Source organism: Pan paniscus, chromosome 4 (genome assembly GCF_029289425.2).
Source record: "Pan paniscus chromosome 4, NHGRI_mPanPan1-v2.0_pri, whole genome shotgun sequence".
In the NCBI taxonomy this organism is placed as follows: domain Eukaryota; kingdom Metazoa; phylum Chordata; class Mammalia; order Primates; family Hominidae; genus Pan; species Pan paniscus.
The window spans coordinates 162,531,544-162,552,149 of record NC_073253.2 but is presented as its reverse complement, the minus strand read 5'-3'; the positions used below and the strand labels follow the sequence as shown (position 1 = coordinate 162,552,149).

The 20,606-nt window shown below is 36.7% G+C and overlaps 1 protein-coding gene across 6 annotated transcripts in view; it reads right to left on the bottom strand.

Annotated features, from left to right (window-relative positions):
- The window catches only part of TENM2 (teneurin transmembrane protein 2), a 3,238,122-nt gene that overhangs the window by 872,820 nt on the left and 2,344,696 nt on the right, over positions 1–20,606 (bottom strand). For all 6 annotated transcript variants that reach the window (XM_063604288.1, XM_063604290.1, XM_055112852.2 and 3 more), the window contains one exon: positions 13,140–13,415. In XM_063604288.1, coding sequence (XP_063460358.1) covers positions 13,140–13,415 — 276 coding nt within the window. The remainder of the gene's footprint in view (positions 1–13,139; positions 13,416–20,606) is intronic.

Below are 20,606 nucleotides of genomic sequence, written 5' to 3'. Positions count from 1 at the left end.
AAACCTCTGGGACACAGCAAAGGTGGTTCTAAGAGGACAGTTCATAGCCCTAAACGCCTACATCAAAAAGTGTGAAAGAACACAAACAATCTAAGGTCACACCTCAAGGAACTAGAGAAACAAAAAAAAAAACCAAACCCAAATCTAGCAGAAGAAAGAAAAAACCCAAGATCACAGAAGAATTAAATGAAATTGCAACAAAAAAATACAAAAGATAAATGAAACAAAAGCTGGTTCTTTGCAGAGATGAATAAAATTGATAGACCATTAGCAAGATTAACTAAGGAAAGAGAGAAAATCCGAGTAAGTTCAATAAGAAATGAAACGGGAGGTATTACAACTGACACCACAGAAATACAAAAGATCAGTCAATGCTGCTATGAACGCTATGCATAAACTAGAAAAACTAGAAGAGATGGATAAATTCCTGGAATGGTACAACCTTCCTAGCTTAAATCAGGAAGAATTAGATACCCTGAACAGACCAATAACAAGAAGTGAGATTAAAATGGTATTTAAAAGTTACAAAAAAAGAAAAGTCCAGGACCAGACAGATTCACATCAGAATTCTAACAGATATTCAAAGAAGAATTGGCACCAATCCTATTGACACTATTCCACGAGATACAGAAAGAGGGAAACCTCCCTATATTATTCTATGAAGCCAGTATCACCTTAATATCAAAACCAGGAAAGGACATAACCAAAAAAGAAAACTAGAGTCCAACATCCCTGATGAACATAAATATTAAAGTCCTTAACAAAATACTAGCTAACTGAATCCAACACCATATAAAAAAGATAATCCACCATGATCCAGTGGGTTTCATACCAGGGATTCAGAGATGGTTTAACAGATGCAAGTCAATAAATGTGATTCACAGCATAAACAGAATTATAAGCAAAAATCACATGATCATCTCAACAGATGCAGAAAAAACATTCGAAAAAACCCAGCATCGCTTTATGATTAAAACTCTCAGCAAAATCAGCATACAAGGGACATACCTCAAAATAATAAAAGCCACCTATGACAAATCCCCAGCCAACATAATACTGAATGGGGAAAAGTTGAAAGCATTCCCTCTGAGAACTGAAACAAAACAAGTATTGCCACTCTCACCACTCCTCTTCAACATAGTACTGAAGTCCTAGCCAGAGCAATCAGACAAGAGAAAGAAATAAAGGGTATCCAAATCAGTAAAAAGGAAGTCAAACCATCACTGTTTGCTGATGATATGATTGTTTACCTAGAAAACCCTAAAGACTCCTCCAGAAAGTTCCTAGAACTAATCCAAGAATTCAACAAACTTTCCGGATACAAAGTTAGTGTACACAAATCAGTAGCTCTTCTATACACCGACAGTGACCAAGCTGAGAATCAAATCAAGAATTCAACCCCTTTTACAATAACCACAAAAACAACAACAACAACAACAAAACACTTAGGAATATACCTAACCAAGGAGGTGAAAGACCTCTACAAGGAAAACTACAAAACACTGCCTAAAGAAATCATAGACGACACAAACAAATGGAAACACATCCCATGCTCATGGATGGGTATAATCAATATTACAAAACGACCATACTGCTGAAAACAATCTACAAATTCAATGCAATTCCCATCAAAATATCACCATGATTCTTCACTGAATTAGAAAAAAATTCTAAAATTCATATGGAACCAAAAAAAAGTCAGCACAGCCAAAGCAAGACTAAACAAAAAGAACAAATCTGGAGGCATCACATTACCTGATTTCAAACAATACTATAATGCCATAGTCACTAAAACAACACAGTACTGGTATAAAAATAGGCATATAATAATGGGACAGAATAGGGAAGCCAGAAGTAAACCCAAATACTTGCAGGAACTGATCTTCAACAATGCAAACAAAAACATAAAGTGGGGAAAGGACACCCTTTTCAACAAATGGTGCTGCGATATTTGGCTAGCCACAGGTAGGAGAACGAAACTGGATCCTCATCTCTCATCTTATACAAAAATCATCTCAAGATGGATTAAGGACTTAAATCTAAGATCTGAAACTATAAAAATTCTAGAAGATGACATTGGAAAAATCGTGGTCATTGGCTGAAGCAAGGATTTTATGACCAGGAACCCAAAAGCAAATGCAATAAAAACAAAGATAGGTAACTGAGACTTAATTAAACTGAAGAGCTTCTGGATGGCAAAAGGAAAAGTCAGCAGAGTAAACAGACAACCCAGAGTGGGAGAAAATCTTCACAATCTATACATCTGACAAAGGACTAACATCCAAAATCTATAACAAACTCAAACAAATCAATAAGAAAAAAATAATAATCCCATCAAAAAGTAGGCTAAGGACAAGAATAGATTATTTTCAAAAGAAGATATACAAATGGCCAAAAAACATATGAAAAAATGCTCAACATCACTAATGATCAGGGAAATGCAAATCAAAACCACAATGTGATACCACTTTACTGCCGCAAGAATGGCTATAATCAAAAAATCCAAAAATAATAGATGCGGTGAACAGGGAACACTTCTACACTGCTGGTGGGAATGTAAACTAGTACGGCCAGCAAGGAAAACAGTGTGGAGATTCCTTAAAGAACTAAAAGTAGAACTACAATTTGATCCAGCAATTTCACTACTGGGTATCTACTCAGAGGAAAATAAGTCATTATATGAAAAAGATACTTGCACACGCATGTTTATAGCAGCACAATTCACAATTGCAAAAACGTGGAACCAACCCAAATGCCCATCAATCAATGAGTGGATAAAGAAACTGTAACAAACACACACACACACACACACACACACACACACACACACATACATATAATGGAATACTACTCAGCCATAAAAAGGAATGAATTAATAGCATTCACAGCATTATTCTAAGTGAAGTAACTCAGGGATGGAAAACCAAACATCATACATTCTCACTTATAAGTGGGAGCTAAAGTATGAGGATGCAAAAGCATAAGAAAGACACAATGGACTTTGGGGACTCAGGGGGAAAGGGTGGGAAGGGGCTGAGGGATAAAATGCTACAAATAGGATGCAGTGTATACTGCTCAGGTGATGGGTGCACCAAAATCTCACAATCACCACTAAAGAACTCACTCATGTAACCAAACACCACCTGTTCTCCAATAACCTATGGAAGTAAAAAAAAAAAAAAAAAATTAAAATTAACCTAAAAAAACCCCACAATATTCTCCAAAAGTTAAAATGAGGAAATTAAAAAATACAATAAAGATGAATGTAATGAGAAAGAAAAATTAAAGTAAATAAAGACAAGCAGAAAGCTTGAAAAAAAATAGATCTCTTTCAAGTCTGATTAAAAAAATGAGAGATAAAAATATAAAAGATTAGAGATAAGAAGGGAGACATAACTATAGTTACAGGAGCAATTAAACAAATTGCATGAGAATATGACTCATGAAGAAGCGGCAAAGATATAGAAGCAGAAATAATATTCAAGAAACTATTAACCTGGAATAGTTCTAGCCAACGTTCACCTACAACATACTTACTGTGCCCTTAAAAATAATATTATGACTTCTTTCCTTGTGCAAAGCAATATTTGATGTTACTTTATTATTTAATCATTTGGTTAAATATTATAAACACTGGAGTCTAATTGTTGTAATACTGTATTCTACATGTAAGCAGAATAGATTGCACTGTAAGGAACACTCCCTGTACTGCGGGAGTGTGGGGTTATGTACCTCCTCCCATTTTCCTGCTATTCAGCATAAAATTATATGCTTTTTGAATTTTATCATCTTAGTTACTAATATTCAGCATTCATATGGTAGTCAGAGGTTAATTTCTGCTACTGAAATGCCAAGAAGCAGGTAGACTCTTTGTGGTATAAGGGTTTCTGGAGTCCTTCTACCAGGACTACTGCTTCTCTTTCTGATATCACTTCTTTGTTACTTTCCATCCAAACGTGTGTGTGTGTGCGTGTGTGTATGCGCGCACGCGTGTGCACGCGCTGTATCTGTGTGTTTTAATCAGATGCTTCCTAAGATATTGCAGTCTTTGCTCACATAAACTTTCAATAGTTCTGTATTATCTGCTTGATCAGACCTTAACTCCTTAAGATGAAGCTCACAGCTCTTGGTCATCTGATTGCTACACATCTATTCATCTATTTCTACTGCTACTCAATCAAATCACTATATTCCAATTATCCTGACTGGAGTTGGAATTTTTTCAAGACTAGAAAGTGTCCCCTGAAAAATCATAATCATCTTCACCTCACCTCCCATCTCCAACCACTATACACTCTGGCTTTTCTTCATTTAGAATATCCATCATCTCATTTCCATACATAAAAGTCCTGACCCCTATTTACAACCTAATTAAAACCATACCTTCTCAAAGCTTCCCTTACTGTACCAGTATGCTAACATATATAATGTTTATTTTCTTCTCTCCCTATTGAGGTTACACAGGAATGTCTCTGTAAATGCATAGGAGTGCTTGGTTTCTTCAAGAAACAACAAAGTCAATATTTTTGTCTATTCATCTAGGAAGTGAAAGTCAGCAGAGAGAATTAGAAGAAAAAAATACAAATTTTACTATAACATAGTTAGGTATCATTAGCACATACGGTCATTACCAATACAAAGACAACCAAACAGGTTGCCACAAAATAATGAAATATCCAAATATTTTGAGGAGTGAGTGGTTGCTTAGGCTTAATTTCCTGGGAAATAAAAGGTCTAAAACAATCAGCATAAGTCTTTTGGACACATCTCCAATGTATACATTTCTGTATTTATGTAACCTGTTCATATACGCTATGTGTGTGCAAGTGTATGTGTGTATATACATATACCAATAAATTACTTGCATCATAAAACATATTCAAAAGTTAAAATTTTAAAGAACAAGGGAAAATGAAGGTACATTTATACGGAAGTTTTTTTTTTTTTTTTTTATCCTGCACCAGTTTATCATGATGCTCAAATCATATCTTAGAGACATGATCTCACTAGTTTTAACGAGAGGACAGAATGTAATAATAAAAAAATTAGCTCATGGAGTAGGTGATTAGGCCCTGCTGGATGCAGGTGGGGAGGGAAGGTGTTGGGGGAAAGACGAAAGTTGGGAAAGGAAGAGGGACATATTGCAAGGAAAGCGGATTCCCCATGTCTTACCTGGGTGAGACAGCATCATTGGTTTAAGGGATCCAAGGCTTTAAAGGGCATGCTCCTTGATGTAAGATGACCCATAGAGTTCAAGACCTACGAAGGTCAACACAGGTTTCTTTTCTCTCTCTCCCCCCAAAACTATATGCTACAAAATGTCCACAGTGCTCATTTTGGCATTTTCGTATATGGCCTTCATTTCCCTGGAATTTGGTCAATTTATATTTATTGATTTCTATCTCTCTCAATAACATCCCTCTTCCCAACAAAGCACCTTCCCCACCATGCACACACAACACAGACACACAAATACAAAGAGACATACACACAATGGCTTTGTCCAATGCAGAGCAATTAGCAATTACTTGAAATCTTTTCAGAAATAAGTCCCCCCACCCCAAATTAACACATCTCTTCATCTGAGAGTACTTTTCTATTTTTCACCAATATTGAATAAAACAACACATAGTTTTATATTTATATTTGTGTGCATATTAAAATGTTCATATCTAAGCATAGTGTGGTACCTTTCAAACACCAATTTTCTTCTTTAAAAATTCCTTTCAAAGATCCTTTTTGATTATTGAATGTGTCATAGTCTATTTCTTGCATAAAATACTACAAAAAATACTTCCCAAAACTCCTCCAGTGCCTAACTTTCTCACTGTAAGTGAGTTCAGGCCCCTTTTCTCATGATTAACACAGATGGAAAGACTGCCGTGGTGTTTATCTTTTTTATTCCCCTCAGAATGGTATAACTCTGCATAAGTTATCTGTTAACCTACTCTTTTTCAAAGAATGCCTACTCAAATATTTCAGTCCCCTTTCCTTAGGAAACATGCTTATATTTCAGTTATCTTTTCTTCTTCACAAATAAGAAATGAGGATGGGGAGTGAGAGTCACTCCTGAATGTTCCTTGGCTATCCTGCTTATCCACTGGTTGAAGAACATTCCTGGTTTGTGGAACACTCGCTGTTCTGTTTGTTTCTGACTCACTGGTTCCCAGTTCAGCATTAGCTAACATTGCTCCATGTCTTTCTCTCTCGGCATACTGGAGGTCTTCGTGTATCACTGCATGTCTCTCTTCTAGCCTTTGCTTTATTGTCTCCAACTTCATTGTTACAGACCCCATAAACCATTTGCTGGATCAAAACTGAACATAATTAGCACAAAGTCATTTTCCTCCACTTTAAATGGCTTCCTCCTGAAAAGCCCTGGGGTTTTCTTCAATCAGCTGAAGTAGCTAAAGTTTTTAAAGCAGGTTTTCCCTCCATCTATTTCCAAATAGTCCACCTAAATACTTTTACATTAAAATAGCTTTAAAAATATGTGTTAAATCAAATACTCTGACCTTAATTTTTCAGTACTTCAGGGCATCTACTACTTCGGAAAATGGAGTTGACATATTACCCACTTAAACTCACCCCCCACATATACAATTATTTTATTACTTTCCAAATTAAATTGATTGTAATTTGATTTAATTTTATCTGAAGCATTTAAATCTAAATGCCTTAAAACCATTTTAGAAATTTAGTAGAGCAAAATTAAACCCACTTTGCAGATGGAGCAAACTTACCAAAAGAAGTAACATTCTAGCTCTGAATACATGAACCCATAAAATTGCTGAGTTCTAGCTTTCTACAATTTTTATATCTGATTTCCATAAAGACTGTATGTAGGTCAGGGTTGATAACTCAAGGGTCTACAAAGGCTAAGTCAGACCTTAAACAACAGAGTAGCCTGGAGGAAGATCAGGTGACCTCAAAGACATGGAATCTATCCAGAACTGCTACTGCTTCTAATCTGATCTGTCCCGACCAAAACCTGAACCAGTGTGACTGAATCTTCTTAGGTTTTGAGAATGGCCAAAAATAAAAATTTCTAATATAAAATCTCTTACTTTTAAAATGTTGGTTGTTAATCTAAAAATGGTTGATACTGCACTAATCAAATTAAACAATTCAAACTGGATTCAGCCTGTAGACTAACATGCAGTTGGTAACTTCTGTTGTTAAATATCCCATAAGCCACTTAGCCACACCTGAAACTCCTTTAACATTCCTGAAACTGAGTTGATGGAAAGCAAGAAAGAATAATTTTCTAGAAGGTTCTTACAGCTAGCACTTAAATAATACTCAAAATTAAATCACAAGTAACATTTTTAGTTTCATGTATAAGCCTATATACATAATGGCCATATATGTGGAATTTCCATCCTATTTACAAATCTATTATTAATACCTGAAATTTTCTTCTACCTGCTATGTCTCAGTTTCAGAATGGCTAATTGAAGTGCCTCATTACTCCTCATACATTCTTCTCTAACCCGTTTACTTTGATATTATTTTCTGAGCAGGCTTCTTCTGATTCAATTGTCTGTAGAAAATTTATACTATCAACTTCCTTAGCTTTAACTCATCTTATTTATGACCTTAATTCTCAATGCATGGCACATCTCTCCCACCTATTAGATAAACTTAATTTGATCATTGACAAACAACAACTAAACTTAAAAAAATGACTGAACAATAAGCAAAAAAAGAGTTTTCTGACTGAAGAGGCTTCCAATCATGAACGGACAAAAACATTTTGCTTCTTACCATTTTACTGCCTTCGCAGTAAAAAGAGCAACTCAACTGAAGTTAAAGTACTGATATCAGGAACTCAGCAGCTTAAAACCAAATGATTATCCACCAAGCCCAATGTGTCCCTGAAGGCCTGGAGATTACACATGTAATAATCAGGCTGCCCTTGCCAAAAGGAAGGCTTAGTTCTTCATTTTATTTATTGTATTTATTGAATGGAGCCATTCCTTGATAGCCCCTGGGAGCATTAACAAACATGAAAGAAACCACCAAAGGAAAGAAAGAAATATATAAATAACTAAAGACCATGCCACTAAAGTTTATAATCTGGAAAGTGCAGCACTGAAATAAGGCACAGACTCCTACGCTCCTTGACGTACTCTGTTCTCCTTTACAGTAACGTAAGAATTGCTTAATTTGCCAAAAACGTAAACCTCTAAAGTCTCATACGAGTCCATTTGCAGAACATCAATCCTTTCACTTCTAGCTTTCATATCATGCCATGTGACAATGTGATATTCTTACATTTTGCCTCTGGTTGTATGTTATTATCAGCTGTGTTTTAGCATCATAGTAATCATATATTAAGACTCCCATTAATAAACTTTTTAAAAATAAGTCTTCTCTATAGCCTCCAATACCTGGACTTTGAGGGAATTGAATTAGAAAAATGTAAAGGAGATCATTCTTTCATTTAGGAATGGAAAAGACAGAACCTATGATATTTTGTGTCCGTGTCCTTCATTTTTTTAAATCCATGATAACTCATTTCATACTCTTCTTTATAATGGTATTCTTTTAAATGTACAGGTATATAAAATAAAGCCTAAAAACACAAATTGAAATCAATGTCATCCAAATGGCTTAAAACTTTGTTCTGGGTTTTTGTTTTGTTTTGTTTTGTTTTTTGTTATGTTTTCAAATTTTGTTTTGTTTTTAAGAAATTGAGACAATTTTCTTTAGTTCCATGGAAATTGGCTTCATAAAATGTGGCTGGAAAAGAAATCATCCCATATCAACATCAAGCACAGTCAAATATGAATGTATGCTTTTTGTAGCTACCTCTTTCACTATTCTTACCACTGACTTTTCACTTCCTTAACAGCAAAATTATGGGCCTTTGGCTAGGTCTGGAGCTCGTAGTAAGTTTTTATGTCTGTTCCAGGCATTCTCTGTGATTTTACATGAGGGATTAGGGAGAAGAAAGGAGTAGAGTGGGTTATAAAATACAAAGTTAATTTGAGCATGTAAGAGTAATAGAGTGGGAGTAGAAATAGAATTCCACTCGCATGTTTAGTTTGTGTTTACTTAAGAAACGCTCCAATGCTAGATTTATTGAGAGGCCGCTTTCTGGAGAGAAAGGAGAAAAATTTAAGTAACTCACCTTAAATGACAAATGAATGCAACTTGGTTGGCAGTAACAATCTAAGGACATTGTCCCTGGTGTTAAGGAAAATCCTTCCTTCCCTCAGGCTTCATTCCTCATGTCTCAGTTAACAAGCAGTGAGTACCTGGGTGTGTTGGAACTCTGCCGAGGAGACAGATACGCTACAGACCTTTTCCCAAAAGGACTCAATCTAATAGAATCTGTGTTTCACAAATACGCTTTACATAAATCCATTACGTGCCCAGAGCCAGCTTGTTTTATAAATGCATTTTGTGAAATGCAATGGAATTAACCCAACATTTATATCTCAACCTCAAAGTACATTATGAGGATTGTAAATTTCCCAATTACAACAGATGAAAATGAACATTGTACTTATTTACTTTGGGTGGACATGGAGAGGGGAGGGGAAGAATAATTTTCTTAAAGATTTAACCAACACCAGATTTCACTTACTGCCATTTCTGGCTTCCTATTTCATACCAACTTTATTTTCTTTGTTTTTTGTTTTTTTGTTTTTTCCCTTTCTGGATTTCCAATAAAATAACTGAAACTAGAATTCTGCTGGAAGGAAAAAAAAAAAAAAAAAAACAAGTAAATTTTTAAGTCCCTAAGTGAAGAAATCACCTAAGGGAGTCAAGAGAACATAGACTAGAATTTTACAGTTTGTACTGCTTTGCATCTTTAAGGAGGCAATTAGTTATTCTTGTGTATTAGTGACTACCCCTTTTTCTCCATAACTCAGATAATACAAATGGCCTTAGAGAGGACATATTTTAAGTGGGACATTTATTATTAAACAAAAGTATGGACTCTAATTTAAAGTTACTAGGAAAGCCCTTTCAAATTTCACAGCAGCAAAAACTTGGCCAGGCTGTTCTCAACTCTCATTGCCATTTCTAGCCAAATCATAACTGACTTCAAGATAGGATTAAAGAACTTGAAAAGATAACACGAATCTGAGAGTTTTATGTATTTGAAGCAACCCAATCCAAGCCAGCACAATGTTAATGCAGAGGCTAAATCAGCGAGTGTAGGATGAAGCACTATGGTGTCTACACTACCAAAAAAAAAAAAAAAAAAAAAAAAAAAAAAAGAAGAAAGAAAAGAAAGACAGGTTCGTCTGTTTGATGGGACTGTCAAGTTATCCAATGGGTCATTTTTGTCACAGCAGCATGTAGGAAGCACAATCAACATTGATCTAGGGAGAACTGTTGGCAAAATTAAAGATTTTACTATATGACTTTGCAGACTGAATATACACTTCATATTACCAAAAAGGAAGTTGGTTTCCGAGATCTGTCTTCACTCATTAACTATGCTTAGCAAAATCACAACTGGAATTTTTTAAGGGAGATTTTTAAGTAAACACGGTGAAAAATCCATGTATCCCAAAATCCCACCAAGAAATGAAATTAAAACATATGGAACCCCACAGAAAAGATTCATTTTCTGACCATGTATCTTTAAAACCTAAAATCAAATTGGAGCGCTTCTTTCTCAAAGTATAGATTCCTGTTACTTCCTCCTCAAGAAAGGCATACCTAAAAGGTTATTGATTTGGTTCTGAAGGACACAGTGTTTATTATGGAGGAAGCCATCGCTGGGTACAAGTGTGAGAAATTAATGATGGCTTTGTAAGTGTCCATGCCGTGGTGTGGAACCAGTGGGGCAACTGTCAATCTATATGATAATACATTCCCAAACTTCATAAAATCAGTGATGTGAAAAAGCATTGATTTCTTTGTGAGCTAAACAGAATTCGTCAGAGAGAAAGAGCAAGAAGTTTACTGAAGTTAACACCTCTGCCTGCAGAGTTGCTCACACTTCAATTTGTATTTGCTTAAAGAGTTTATGATGTGATGTGTAAAATTTCTTATTTTTATTTCTGGCCAAGAATGAGAACAGAAGATACATTATGTACCTCTTTTGAATATGTAAAATATTGAAAAAATGTTTTAAAAAGAAAAACAAAGACATTCTACCTGTATATTTAAAAATAAGCATCTCTCACCTAGTTTGAACTCTGGCTTCAATACCTCCTTTGTGCCTTGCCAGCCACACTCACATACAGAGTTGCTTAGTGCTTCTAAGTACATTTCTCTTTATGTAATTCTGACTGCACTGCAACTAGCACTATAGGAAAGAATCAGGACACTGTATCTAAGGGTTTATTTCTTATCAGTATGCAGGGATTTACATAGACTCGCAGAAAGTAAAAATTATTCAAATACGATGTTTCAAATAATACGAAAAAAATGAAACTACTATTGATCTACCAAATATATGTCGAATTTCAGATTTTTTTTCATCCATAACTCTTCTAGGTAAATTCACGGCAAGGATTTTTTGTGCCCTTGGCTTCACCAGAGACCCTCCCTTATTAGATGAGTTTTTTAGATGCATATAACTTAAATGGGAGAAGGTGCAGGTCTATAAATATGTATAAATAACTCTGTATAGACGGTTCCCACTATAGGTATAAGAATACCAACTATGAGGGACTTGCTAAAATTCCTTGTTTAAAATGTGCCATAAATTCTTGGATTACAAGTGATTTTATTTATTAGGCAATCAAATTGCCTTCATTTAAATAGTATCTGACACACGCAATGAAGCTGAAAAAGGACATCAGTAAATGGATTCAACGTATGCTTTTATGGAAACTTCTAAAAGTAATTTCCTATTAAATAAGCACCTCAGAGTGTCAAATGTGCCAAGTGTCAGAATTTTGTTAAAATTCAAAAGGAGTCAAGTGCAGATTTTTCCTTGAGGGTACACCTTGATTAGCTACATGAACGGAGGCATAAGTAAGACACATCCCCTTGTCCCCACTGTAGAATAAATTATTTCAAAATTAAACATAAATTTAAATTCAAAAAAGTGACATCTTTTTGAGTATGTGCGACTTACCCAGGAAATGATGTATTTTCAACACAGTTTTGAGATTAAATGATATTTAGCTATGCTTTTGCATTCACAACAAGCTGTCCGCCTGCAAATTTCCTTTTTCTTTTTTAAATGAAAGGAAATACTTAAAGCTGCTCTGGCAGAAGTTTATAATATTTTATATAAACATTCTTAACTGATCTATTTGTAAACATTTTAATGGTAATGGTAATTCTTTTAGAAAACATGCCATCTATTCATAACAAACCACATAGCATTTGATGTTTTCTTCTTAAATCAGCTGTAACCTAATGCAATTTATCTTTTTAAAAAAATGTTTTTGACTAAACACACTTCGGAATTGCTCAGAAACCCACAAAAAAGCACCTTATCTCTTTAATGACTTTGCTTAGGCTTCTCTATATTTACTGCTTAATGATCGGAAGGATTTAATTTTCAAAGTTTCATTAAAATCCACCTAGAAAGCTGATGGATAGGCAATAGTGATTTGTGACAGAAGATGGGGGAAACCATTAACCTACATAGTTGCCAAGGGGAAAAGTAAACATATAAAGAATTCTTTTTCTGAAGACAAGTCTCTTCCTATTTGTCATTATTAAGCTCCAGAGCACCTGTTCCAAGTTTGATCTTCAATACGGATATGAGGCATTGCCGCCTGGAAATGAAAGTCTAAGATAAGGTGGGATTCTTAAGAGATCGTCACGAAAAAAAATAACCCAGGTTTCCATTTACTGGGAAGGGGAAATCAATACAAAGACCTAGAAACTTGTGGAGAGAGGACATTTTCTAGGTATAGGTCATAGTTTATCAAGCCGCCTCTTTTGCAATGTAATTTACTTGCTAATAAGACCAACTGACTACACCTGAATGCTGTGTTATCATCAGAATGTGATTTTAAAATTCTCTTCTCATTTCTTGTGTGCTGGAGGGTTGCTGGTTTACTTCCCCCCAGCTCACACTGGGTAGACAAGGTCGATTTCAAAGAAAATGAATGGTTTTATGACGCCGCTTCATTAAAAAACAAAAACATTCAAAGCCCCACGTGGTGCAGTGCACAGAACGTTAAAAGCTATTTAAGAAGCAGGCCTACCGTTCTCATCATCTGATTTGTTTTCGTTGTCAGAGTCAGTCAGGGTAAGGGCCGAGTTTTCACGACTGGACAGGCCGGAACTGCGCCTGGATTTTATCCCTCTGCCCCACAGTCTGATGGCGTGTTCTGGAGACATCCCTCCCTCGGTGTCGGAGTCGGCGTCAGACCCTGTGCTAAGGGAGTAGCCCTGGTGAAGGATCCCCATGTCGGAGCAGTAGCCGCTTCGGTGTGGGGAGGGCTCACAGATGCCCAGTTCGGCAAGGGTGAAGTTGGTTCCTAGGGTGACAGTGACAGAGAAGCTGATTAAAATTTGTGAGATGCTTTACAAAGTTAAAATTTATCCTTACAAAAAAGCAGCCACTTTTCCCATCTGACAGAGACATCAAATTCACCATGGTGTACAGAAACAGATCTTGGACAAGAGTATTCAGGACAGTGGGATATCTTTGAAAAACAAACAAAAGAAAGAAAGTAAATATCGATGGTAGGACAAAATGCTCAGATTTTATTTCAGAGATTTTTAGGCATGTTGACCCTGTTGTCTAGGTAGCTCCATGTAGCTGAAAAAACCCGGAACGTATCAAAATAGCTAATATACACCAAGTGCTTACTTGTGCACCTTTTACTTTGCAACTTCTATATTTTTTAATGTTTTGCAACTTTATGAAGATGATAATATTACTGTAATCCTTTTGTAGATGAGGAAACGGGACCAGAGGATTTAAGGCACTTATCCAAGGCCATGCATCTTGATGGTCGCAATACCTGGATCTGATCCCTCCGCAGGGATCAGATTAAGGTTCAGGTCATACAGCGTTAACCCTCTAATAAATACGAGTGGCAGCTAGAAGACCTGGGTGCCCGTCCTAGTTTCCACTGACAAGTCTCATTTATGGCAATTCCCGTAACTCCACGAACCCCAATTTTCTCATCTATAATATCTGGGCATTAATCTCTTAAAATCTTCTCAGGGTGATTGTGTGCCTCATATAACATGTGCCAAACTAGTCGTTTTTAATAAATGCTATCATGCATTGCTTAAAGAGAGGGATACGTTCTGAGCAATGCATCCTTAGGTGATGTTTGCTCTGAGAACATCAGAGTGACTTACACAAACCTAGATGGTCTAGCCTATTACACACCTAGGCTTAGGTTTAGTCTACTGCTCTTACACTACAAACATGCACAGCATGTTATGTACTGAATACTGTAGGCAAAGTAACATAGTGGCAAGTATCTTTGTATTTAAACATAGAAAAGATACACTAAAAATACAGTATTATAATCCTACAAGACCATGTTTTATATGTGGTCCATCATTGGCAGAAATGAGGTTATGTTAGGTATGTATATGTAATGTGTCCCTGAAATCAGCATCCTAGGGATGAAGAGCTAGTCCTTTGGTTTCTAAATGGTATCAAAGAATCTCTCTTTGCTAACACAATTTAAAGCCACAAGTTGGCCTCACTTATGGAAAGTGAATGTGTGCACATGGGGACCTATAGGGGGAACTCATGATCTGACAGGGAGCAAAGAGAATAGGTTTTTATTGAACACGTTGTCATGTTCTATAAAGTGTGTTATTAGGTGTCAGAAAATGGGCCAGATACCTTTAGGCTTTATGCCATTTAAATACCATCATAGCCCAGCATTTTAGGTGTTGACATCACCACTTTACAAAGAGAGGTTAAACACCATGTCCAAGGTCACACCTGGGCATACAGCAGATCCAGGTTCACCTCTGTACCTGCAGACCCCCAACTTGTGCTGCTTCTATAGTGTCAGCAGCCTCCAGCAAAAGCAAACCTGGCAACATTTTTGTGCAGTTTATTTATTTGTGCTTACTACTTGGCTCCTTAAAAGATATTTTAAGATTTCAATGCAAAACAGATAGAATCATGTGGTCCACTCTACTTACTGATGTATAATGCTGATTTCTTTTGTCTTTAACCAATTTATGACAATGAAAAAAATGCAGTGAAGAAATGCACTTCTCTGCTATGAGTGGAGAAAACCTCATAAATAACACCAAAGCCAGGAGTTTACCCACTCTACGTATATCTATTACATTAAGATCATTCCTTATCATTCTGTCTCTAAACTCTTGATGTAACTTGACACTCTATGGTAGCCCACATACTCGATATCATTTTTTACCTTTTATTTTACAAACCACCAAACCACTGTGTAGCTCACATTAACCTAGTGGGACTTTAATTTGTAATAGACATATGTCTTTTTATTCTGAGTTTTTTTCTTGTCTTCACTGAACACTGAGCTTTCCCAGCCTAATTTGGTTGTGTAAATGGAATCAAGCCCAATTCTATACATAATTGTCTCTTCAGAATGAAACTTATTCATTGGAGAGCTAACCCAAGTGCAGGTTCCTGTCAGCATGGGGTGATTACCCACTACCTGTGCAGTGAAGAGGGAAGTCCTCTCTGCCATCGGCACACTGCTAAGTGCTGCTGTTTATTCCCTGGGTACAGTTTATCATGCTCTCTGAAATTCTCTGCCCAGTGTATTCTGTTCCAGTTTGCATCCTTGGTACTGTCTCATAATTATACATTAAAATTTATATTTCAGTCTCTGTAGTCTATGAAAATGAAGTTACTGAGTATGTGTGTATGTGTGTATACATAATATTACAAGATCTTTCTATTGTTGCTTTTCTCATCCTTAAGTCATTGAAGAAAAGTCATTTGATATTAATATTCTTCCATCTTGTCCTTAGAGAGCAAGTTCCTTCTGGACAGAGTCATAAGATATGTTGCTTCATTTTCCCACAATAAATGAAAACCCAAACTAAAACACATATTTTTATTCCACATGTGAGGATTTGTAGCTATGTAATCCCATTTAAAACGGAGTGGGTGTGTATTAAGACAACTTTTAACATGGTTTTCCCACATCTCATTATCTAGAACTAGTTTCAAAGACCTCCTCAGGAAAGAAGGAAAAGTTGTATGAGGACAGGAGGCTTTGTGAAGAGCATTGCATGTGGTTTTTGGCCTGGGTTCCAGAGGTTAACAGTGGGCTGAGGGCCATGGGAGGACATGGAGTACACACAGTGCCCCTTCTTTAGTTAAAATTACTTGAGATAAGAAATTGAAATCTTATTTTTATGAGAAAACAAACTTGAGGTCTTCAGGAATCAAGTAAGATTTGCATACATTTAAAAAGTAACCACAAATTTTAGAAAAGAAAAAGTGCACTTTAAGAGTTTCACCTTCAAGCTTATAGCCCCCGAGCCACAAAGGAACAGCATTGTAAAGAAAATTGGAAGGTCTGTGCTGAATTTGCCAGGAAAAGCTAAATGAGTATGTTTACATTGGTATATAGAAAGGAAGATTTTCCTCTAAAATCAATATTGATTTTTTTTTAAAATTACCTTTCCATCTTCACTTTCCATCAGGTTCACTCCTTGCCAATGCCACCATTTCCCCACAATTCCTAGTTTGGTATCTTTCTACTCTCCACTAACTCAAAGAATAGGAACCTCATTGTAAGTATTAATACCTGGGACAGGTTCTGGACCAAGCTTTTTTCAGGTATGCTGGCTTAACATATGAAGCTGGTGAGCCATATACTCAGGAGAAAGAAAAAAAAAGTGGGTCTATCCAGTTATTAAATCACTCAACAAATATTTATTGTTCCTAGTACTGTGTGAGGCATCAGGGATATAACAGTGTGCATTATAAAAATATAGTCCATGACATTTACAGTCTAATTGGGGAAAAAGGCATTAATCAAAGAATCACATAAACAAAGTGCAATCCATACAGTGATAAATATTACATAGGAAAAGAACAGGCCGGGCGCAGTGGCTCACTCCTGTAATCCTAGCACTTTGGGAGGCCGAGGCAGGCTGATCACCTGAGGTCAAGAGTTCGAGACCAGCCTGACAAACATGGATAAACCCCATCTCTACTAAAAATACAAAATTAGCCGGGTGTGGTGGCGCATGGCTGTCATCCCAGCTACTCGGGAGGCCGAGGCAGGAGAGTCGCTTGAACCCGGGAGGCGGAGGTTGTGGTGAGCTGAGATCACGCCATTGTACTCCAGCCTGAGCCTGGGCAACAAGAGCGAAACTCCGTTTCAAAAAAAAAAAAAAGAAAAGAAAGAAAGAAAAAAAAAAAGAACAGGGAGCCATGGAGGTCACATCGTGGTGCAAGGTGACCTCATGCCTTGCACAGGTCAAGGAGGTGCAAGGAAGCCTCATGCCTTCACAGCCTGTTCACCAGCTGTTCATCTAGTTTGGGGTGAACTCTCCAAAGGACTGGGGATTTACTCTATTGAGAAGCTATCACACATACCTAGTTCAGTTTGCTCATACCATACCCAGTTTTCCCAAATATTCTTCTATATGGATTGATTTCCAACCATTGTTTTCCATGTATTTTATCTTACAGCAAGAAGCCCTGCATTCTATACAGACTTCTCAGAATGTAAATTAGTATGGAAGCATTTTTAATACTAGCTCAACTTACTGTTTTGCACTTACTTTGCTCATCGATGGGAGACTGATTTTGCCCTAATTCATCTTGCATAATTATGTTTTCAGTAAGCTCTGTGGCAGCTTTGAATGAAAGAGAGAAACTACTCATTGTGTGATTCTCCAAGCTAAGATTTCTAGTGGAAAGCCGTGAACCCTTCATTCTTCTTTACTATCTTTCAGAAAGATAACAAGGAGGCACAATATATCAGTATTCATGGAATACATATGTATTATTTATCTTCTATCTGCCTCCAGTCTCCTGATATCACTGATAAAAGTGCATATAGATGATGTGCCAATACATTTTATTTCAGGTATGTGCTCTATGGCTGTTGCCGATAACTCACCCAGTGTGGCCCCATGGTACATTATCAAGGCCAGAATCAATATTTTTATAGATAAATGATTACATGCAATCTATAATATTTACATAAAGCAATTTTAGTGTAATTTAAGGTTGGGAGAGAATGTTAATGTCTAAAAACTGTTCAGTGATCAAAAGAGGGGAACACAAGCCTTAAAATAACCCTCTTGATAAATATCTTGGACGTTAAATTGTCTTTTCTTGATCGTAACCACAGTGTATAATCCAGATCCTCTCCATGCCTTTTTTTTTTTTTTTTTTTTTTTTGAGACGGAGTCTCACTCTGTCGCCCAGCCTGGAGTGCAGTGGCGTTATCTCGGCTCACTGCAAGCTCCATCTCCTGGGTTCACGCCATTCTCCTGCCTCAGCCTCCCGAGTAGCTGGGACTACAGGCACCCGCCACCACACCCAGCTAATTTTTTGTATTTTTAGTAGAGACGGGGTTTCACCGTGTTAGCCAGGATGGTCTCGATCTCCTGACCTCGTGATCTGCCCACCTCAGCTTCCCAAAGTGCTGGGATTACAGGCGTGAGCCACCGCGCCCAGCCTCCATGCCTTTTTTAGAGAGAAATTTTGCAACAGAATTCAAGGGTCATCCTTTGACCCACTAATTCTATTTGGGATGCAATTTTAAGGAGAGAGATGTCTATGCATTGTGATCATGGCTTTATTTTCTAAGTTTTTACCAACTTTGAAATAACCTTTAACTAGGAAAAGCACATATGTAGTTAAGTCAGAATTATCATGTCATGGTAATACCAGGATACACAAATAGCACTGAAAATGCCAGCATTGGAACAGATTTTATACTACAAGGGCAAGAAGATAAAAGCTAACTGTATGCAATACAGAAAACTTTCATTGTCTAAATGTTTGTTATGCAAGCACCCTGAATTTAAGAGAAGACATTTTATACAGAGAAATAAAAGTTGTAATAACATGAAAATAGTCACGAATGACCACTTATAAAATTAATCCCTACCCATCCCTGCCCACTTTCTCCTAGTATCTCTTCTCATATCAACTACCGTATCAACGTCTAAGTAATTAATTACTTGCTGATAGCAGAAAGTAATATGGTGCCAATCTATAATTAGATTGTAAAGCTTGGGAAGTTGCAGATTTTCATGAAGTCAAGAAAAATTATGCAAAAAAAAAATAGTTCATCAAAAAGGTCACAGAATAACGAAAATCTAACAGAATTAAGTCAGTTAACAAGAGAAGATAGAAATAGTGTGGTCACGACGATGGGAACTTCAAAATCTGATTTGACAGACATCTGGTTCTGGACCAAGATTTAATGTTCCCCTTTTCTACTTTTCCCACTAAGTACAGCTAAAACCCCTGGACATTACATACAAAAATCACATAAGCAGTTTCTGAAAAATGGGACAGGACAAGGTAGACTCAGGAACTACATGGTGGCGAGTTCCCTGGGGTTTGTTTTTGCCTCATATGTTCCAAACCTGGTGCTAGAGAAACCTGCAAATTGGAAACGGCAGCAGACAAAACAAGCCCCAAGTACAGCCTGCTGTAGCAAGGAGCCCCATCCCTACACTTTTACAAACACACCAGAGTAAAATTTTAAAAGACCAAGTGTTGTCCGTGGAGACCAGCGCGGGGATCCCGGACTTTTATCCCCAGCCCTCCCTCTCTCCTTGCTGGGGGCAGAGAAGGCTAAATGTTAAATATAATTTCATCACCATGATCAGAAGAGGACCTGAGGGGAATGGTAGGAGGTAACTCTGTCCCTCTCAGCGAGGTTGTCATCAGCAGAGGCCTGGGGTGGGGATAGGGGAGGGTTCTAAAATCTCAACTCTGCCCTGCCGCGACGAAGCAGCGCTCTTTCACTGCACCCCCTTCCCCACCTTGTCAAAATACACACAGTATACACAAAGTGCACCTTTACATCCACCTGGCTGTCAAGACACAGTATTCCACTATTCCCATCAGTTCAGTGTCAGAAGAGGCTTACTATAACAGAAGATTTAAATACGATCCAGGGTTTCATAATGTAATATTTCAATTGGCCAGGATACAGTAAAAAAATCATTGGTCATATCGCGTACCAAGAAAATCTCAACTTGATAATTATTTAAATAAAAGGTTAATGAGAAGCCCTTAGGAAAATTAATGAACTCATCAAGTATTTTTTGGAAAAAAAATGACCCTCTATGATCCTGCTGCAAAATGCAAGCCTAAAGGGAAGGATATAATGTGGTACAATCAAACAATTTTGCTGTAACATGACTATATATGCCCCACCCCCAAACTGTTATTCTTTATCACTTCGAAAAAAAATATGCATCATTCAAATAGTGAATAATATTAAATTTAAACTGAACTATGCAAAATATGCCTAGTTCTAATAGTAAATGAAATTAAACAAACTGAAATATAGTTTTGATAATTAGGTTTATTTTTTTCAAGATACAGTTGCAATAAACTATTTTTACTATTTAATTTGAAATATTTGTTCTTTTGAATATTGATTCCTTTTTTAAGCGGCCTTTTTCTAAAATCATTCATCCTAAAACAAAGAGAATCCCTTGTAAACAAACAAGGGTCATTTTTCTTGTGCAAATGTTAGAGCGTACATTTTAAA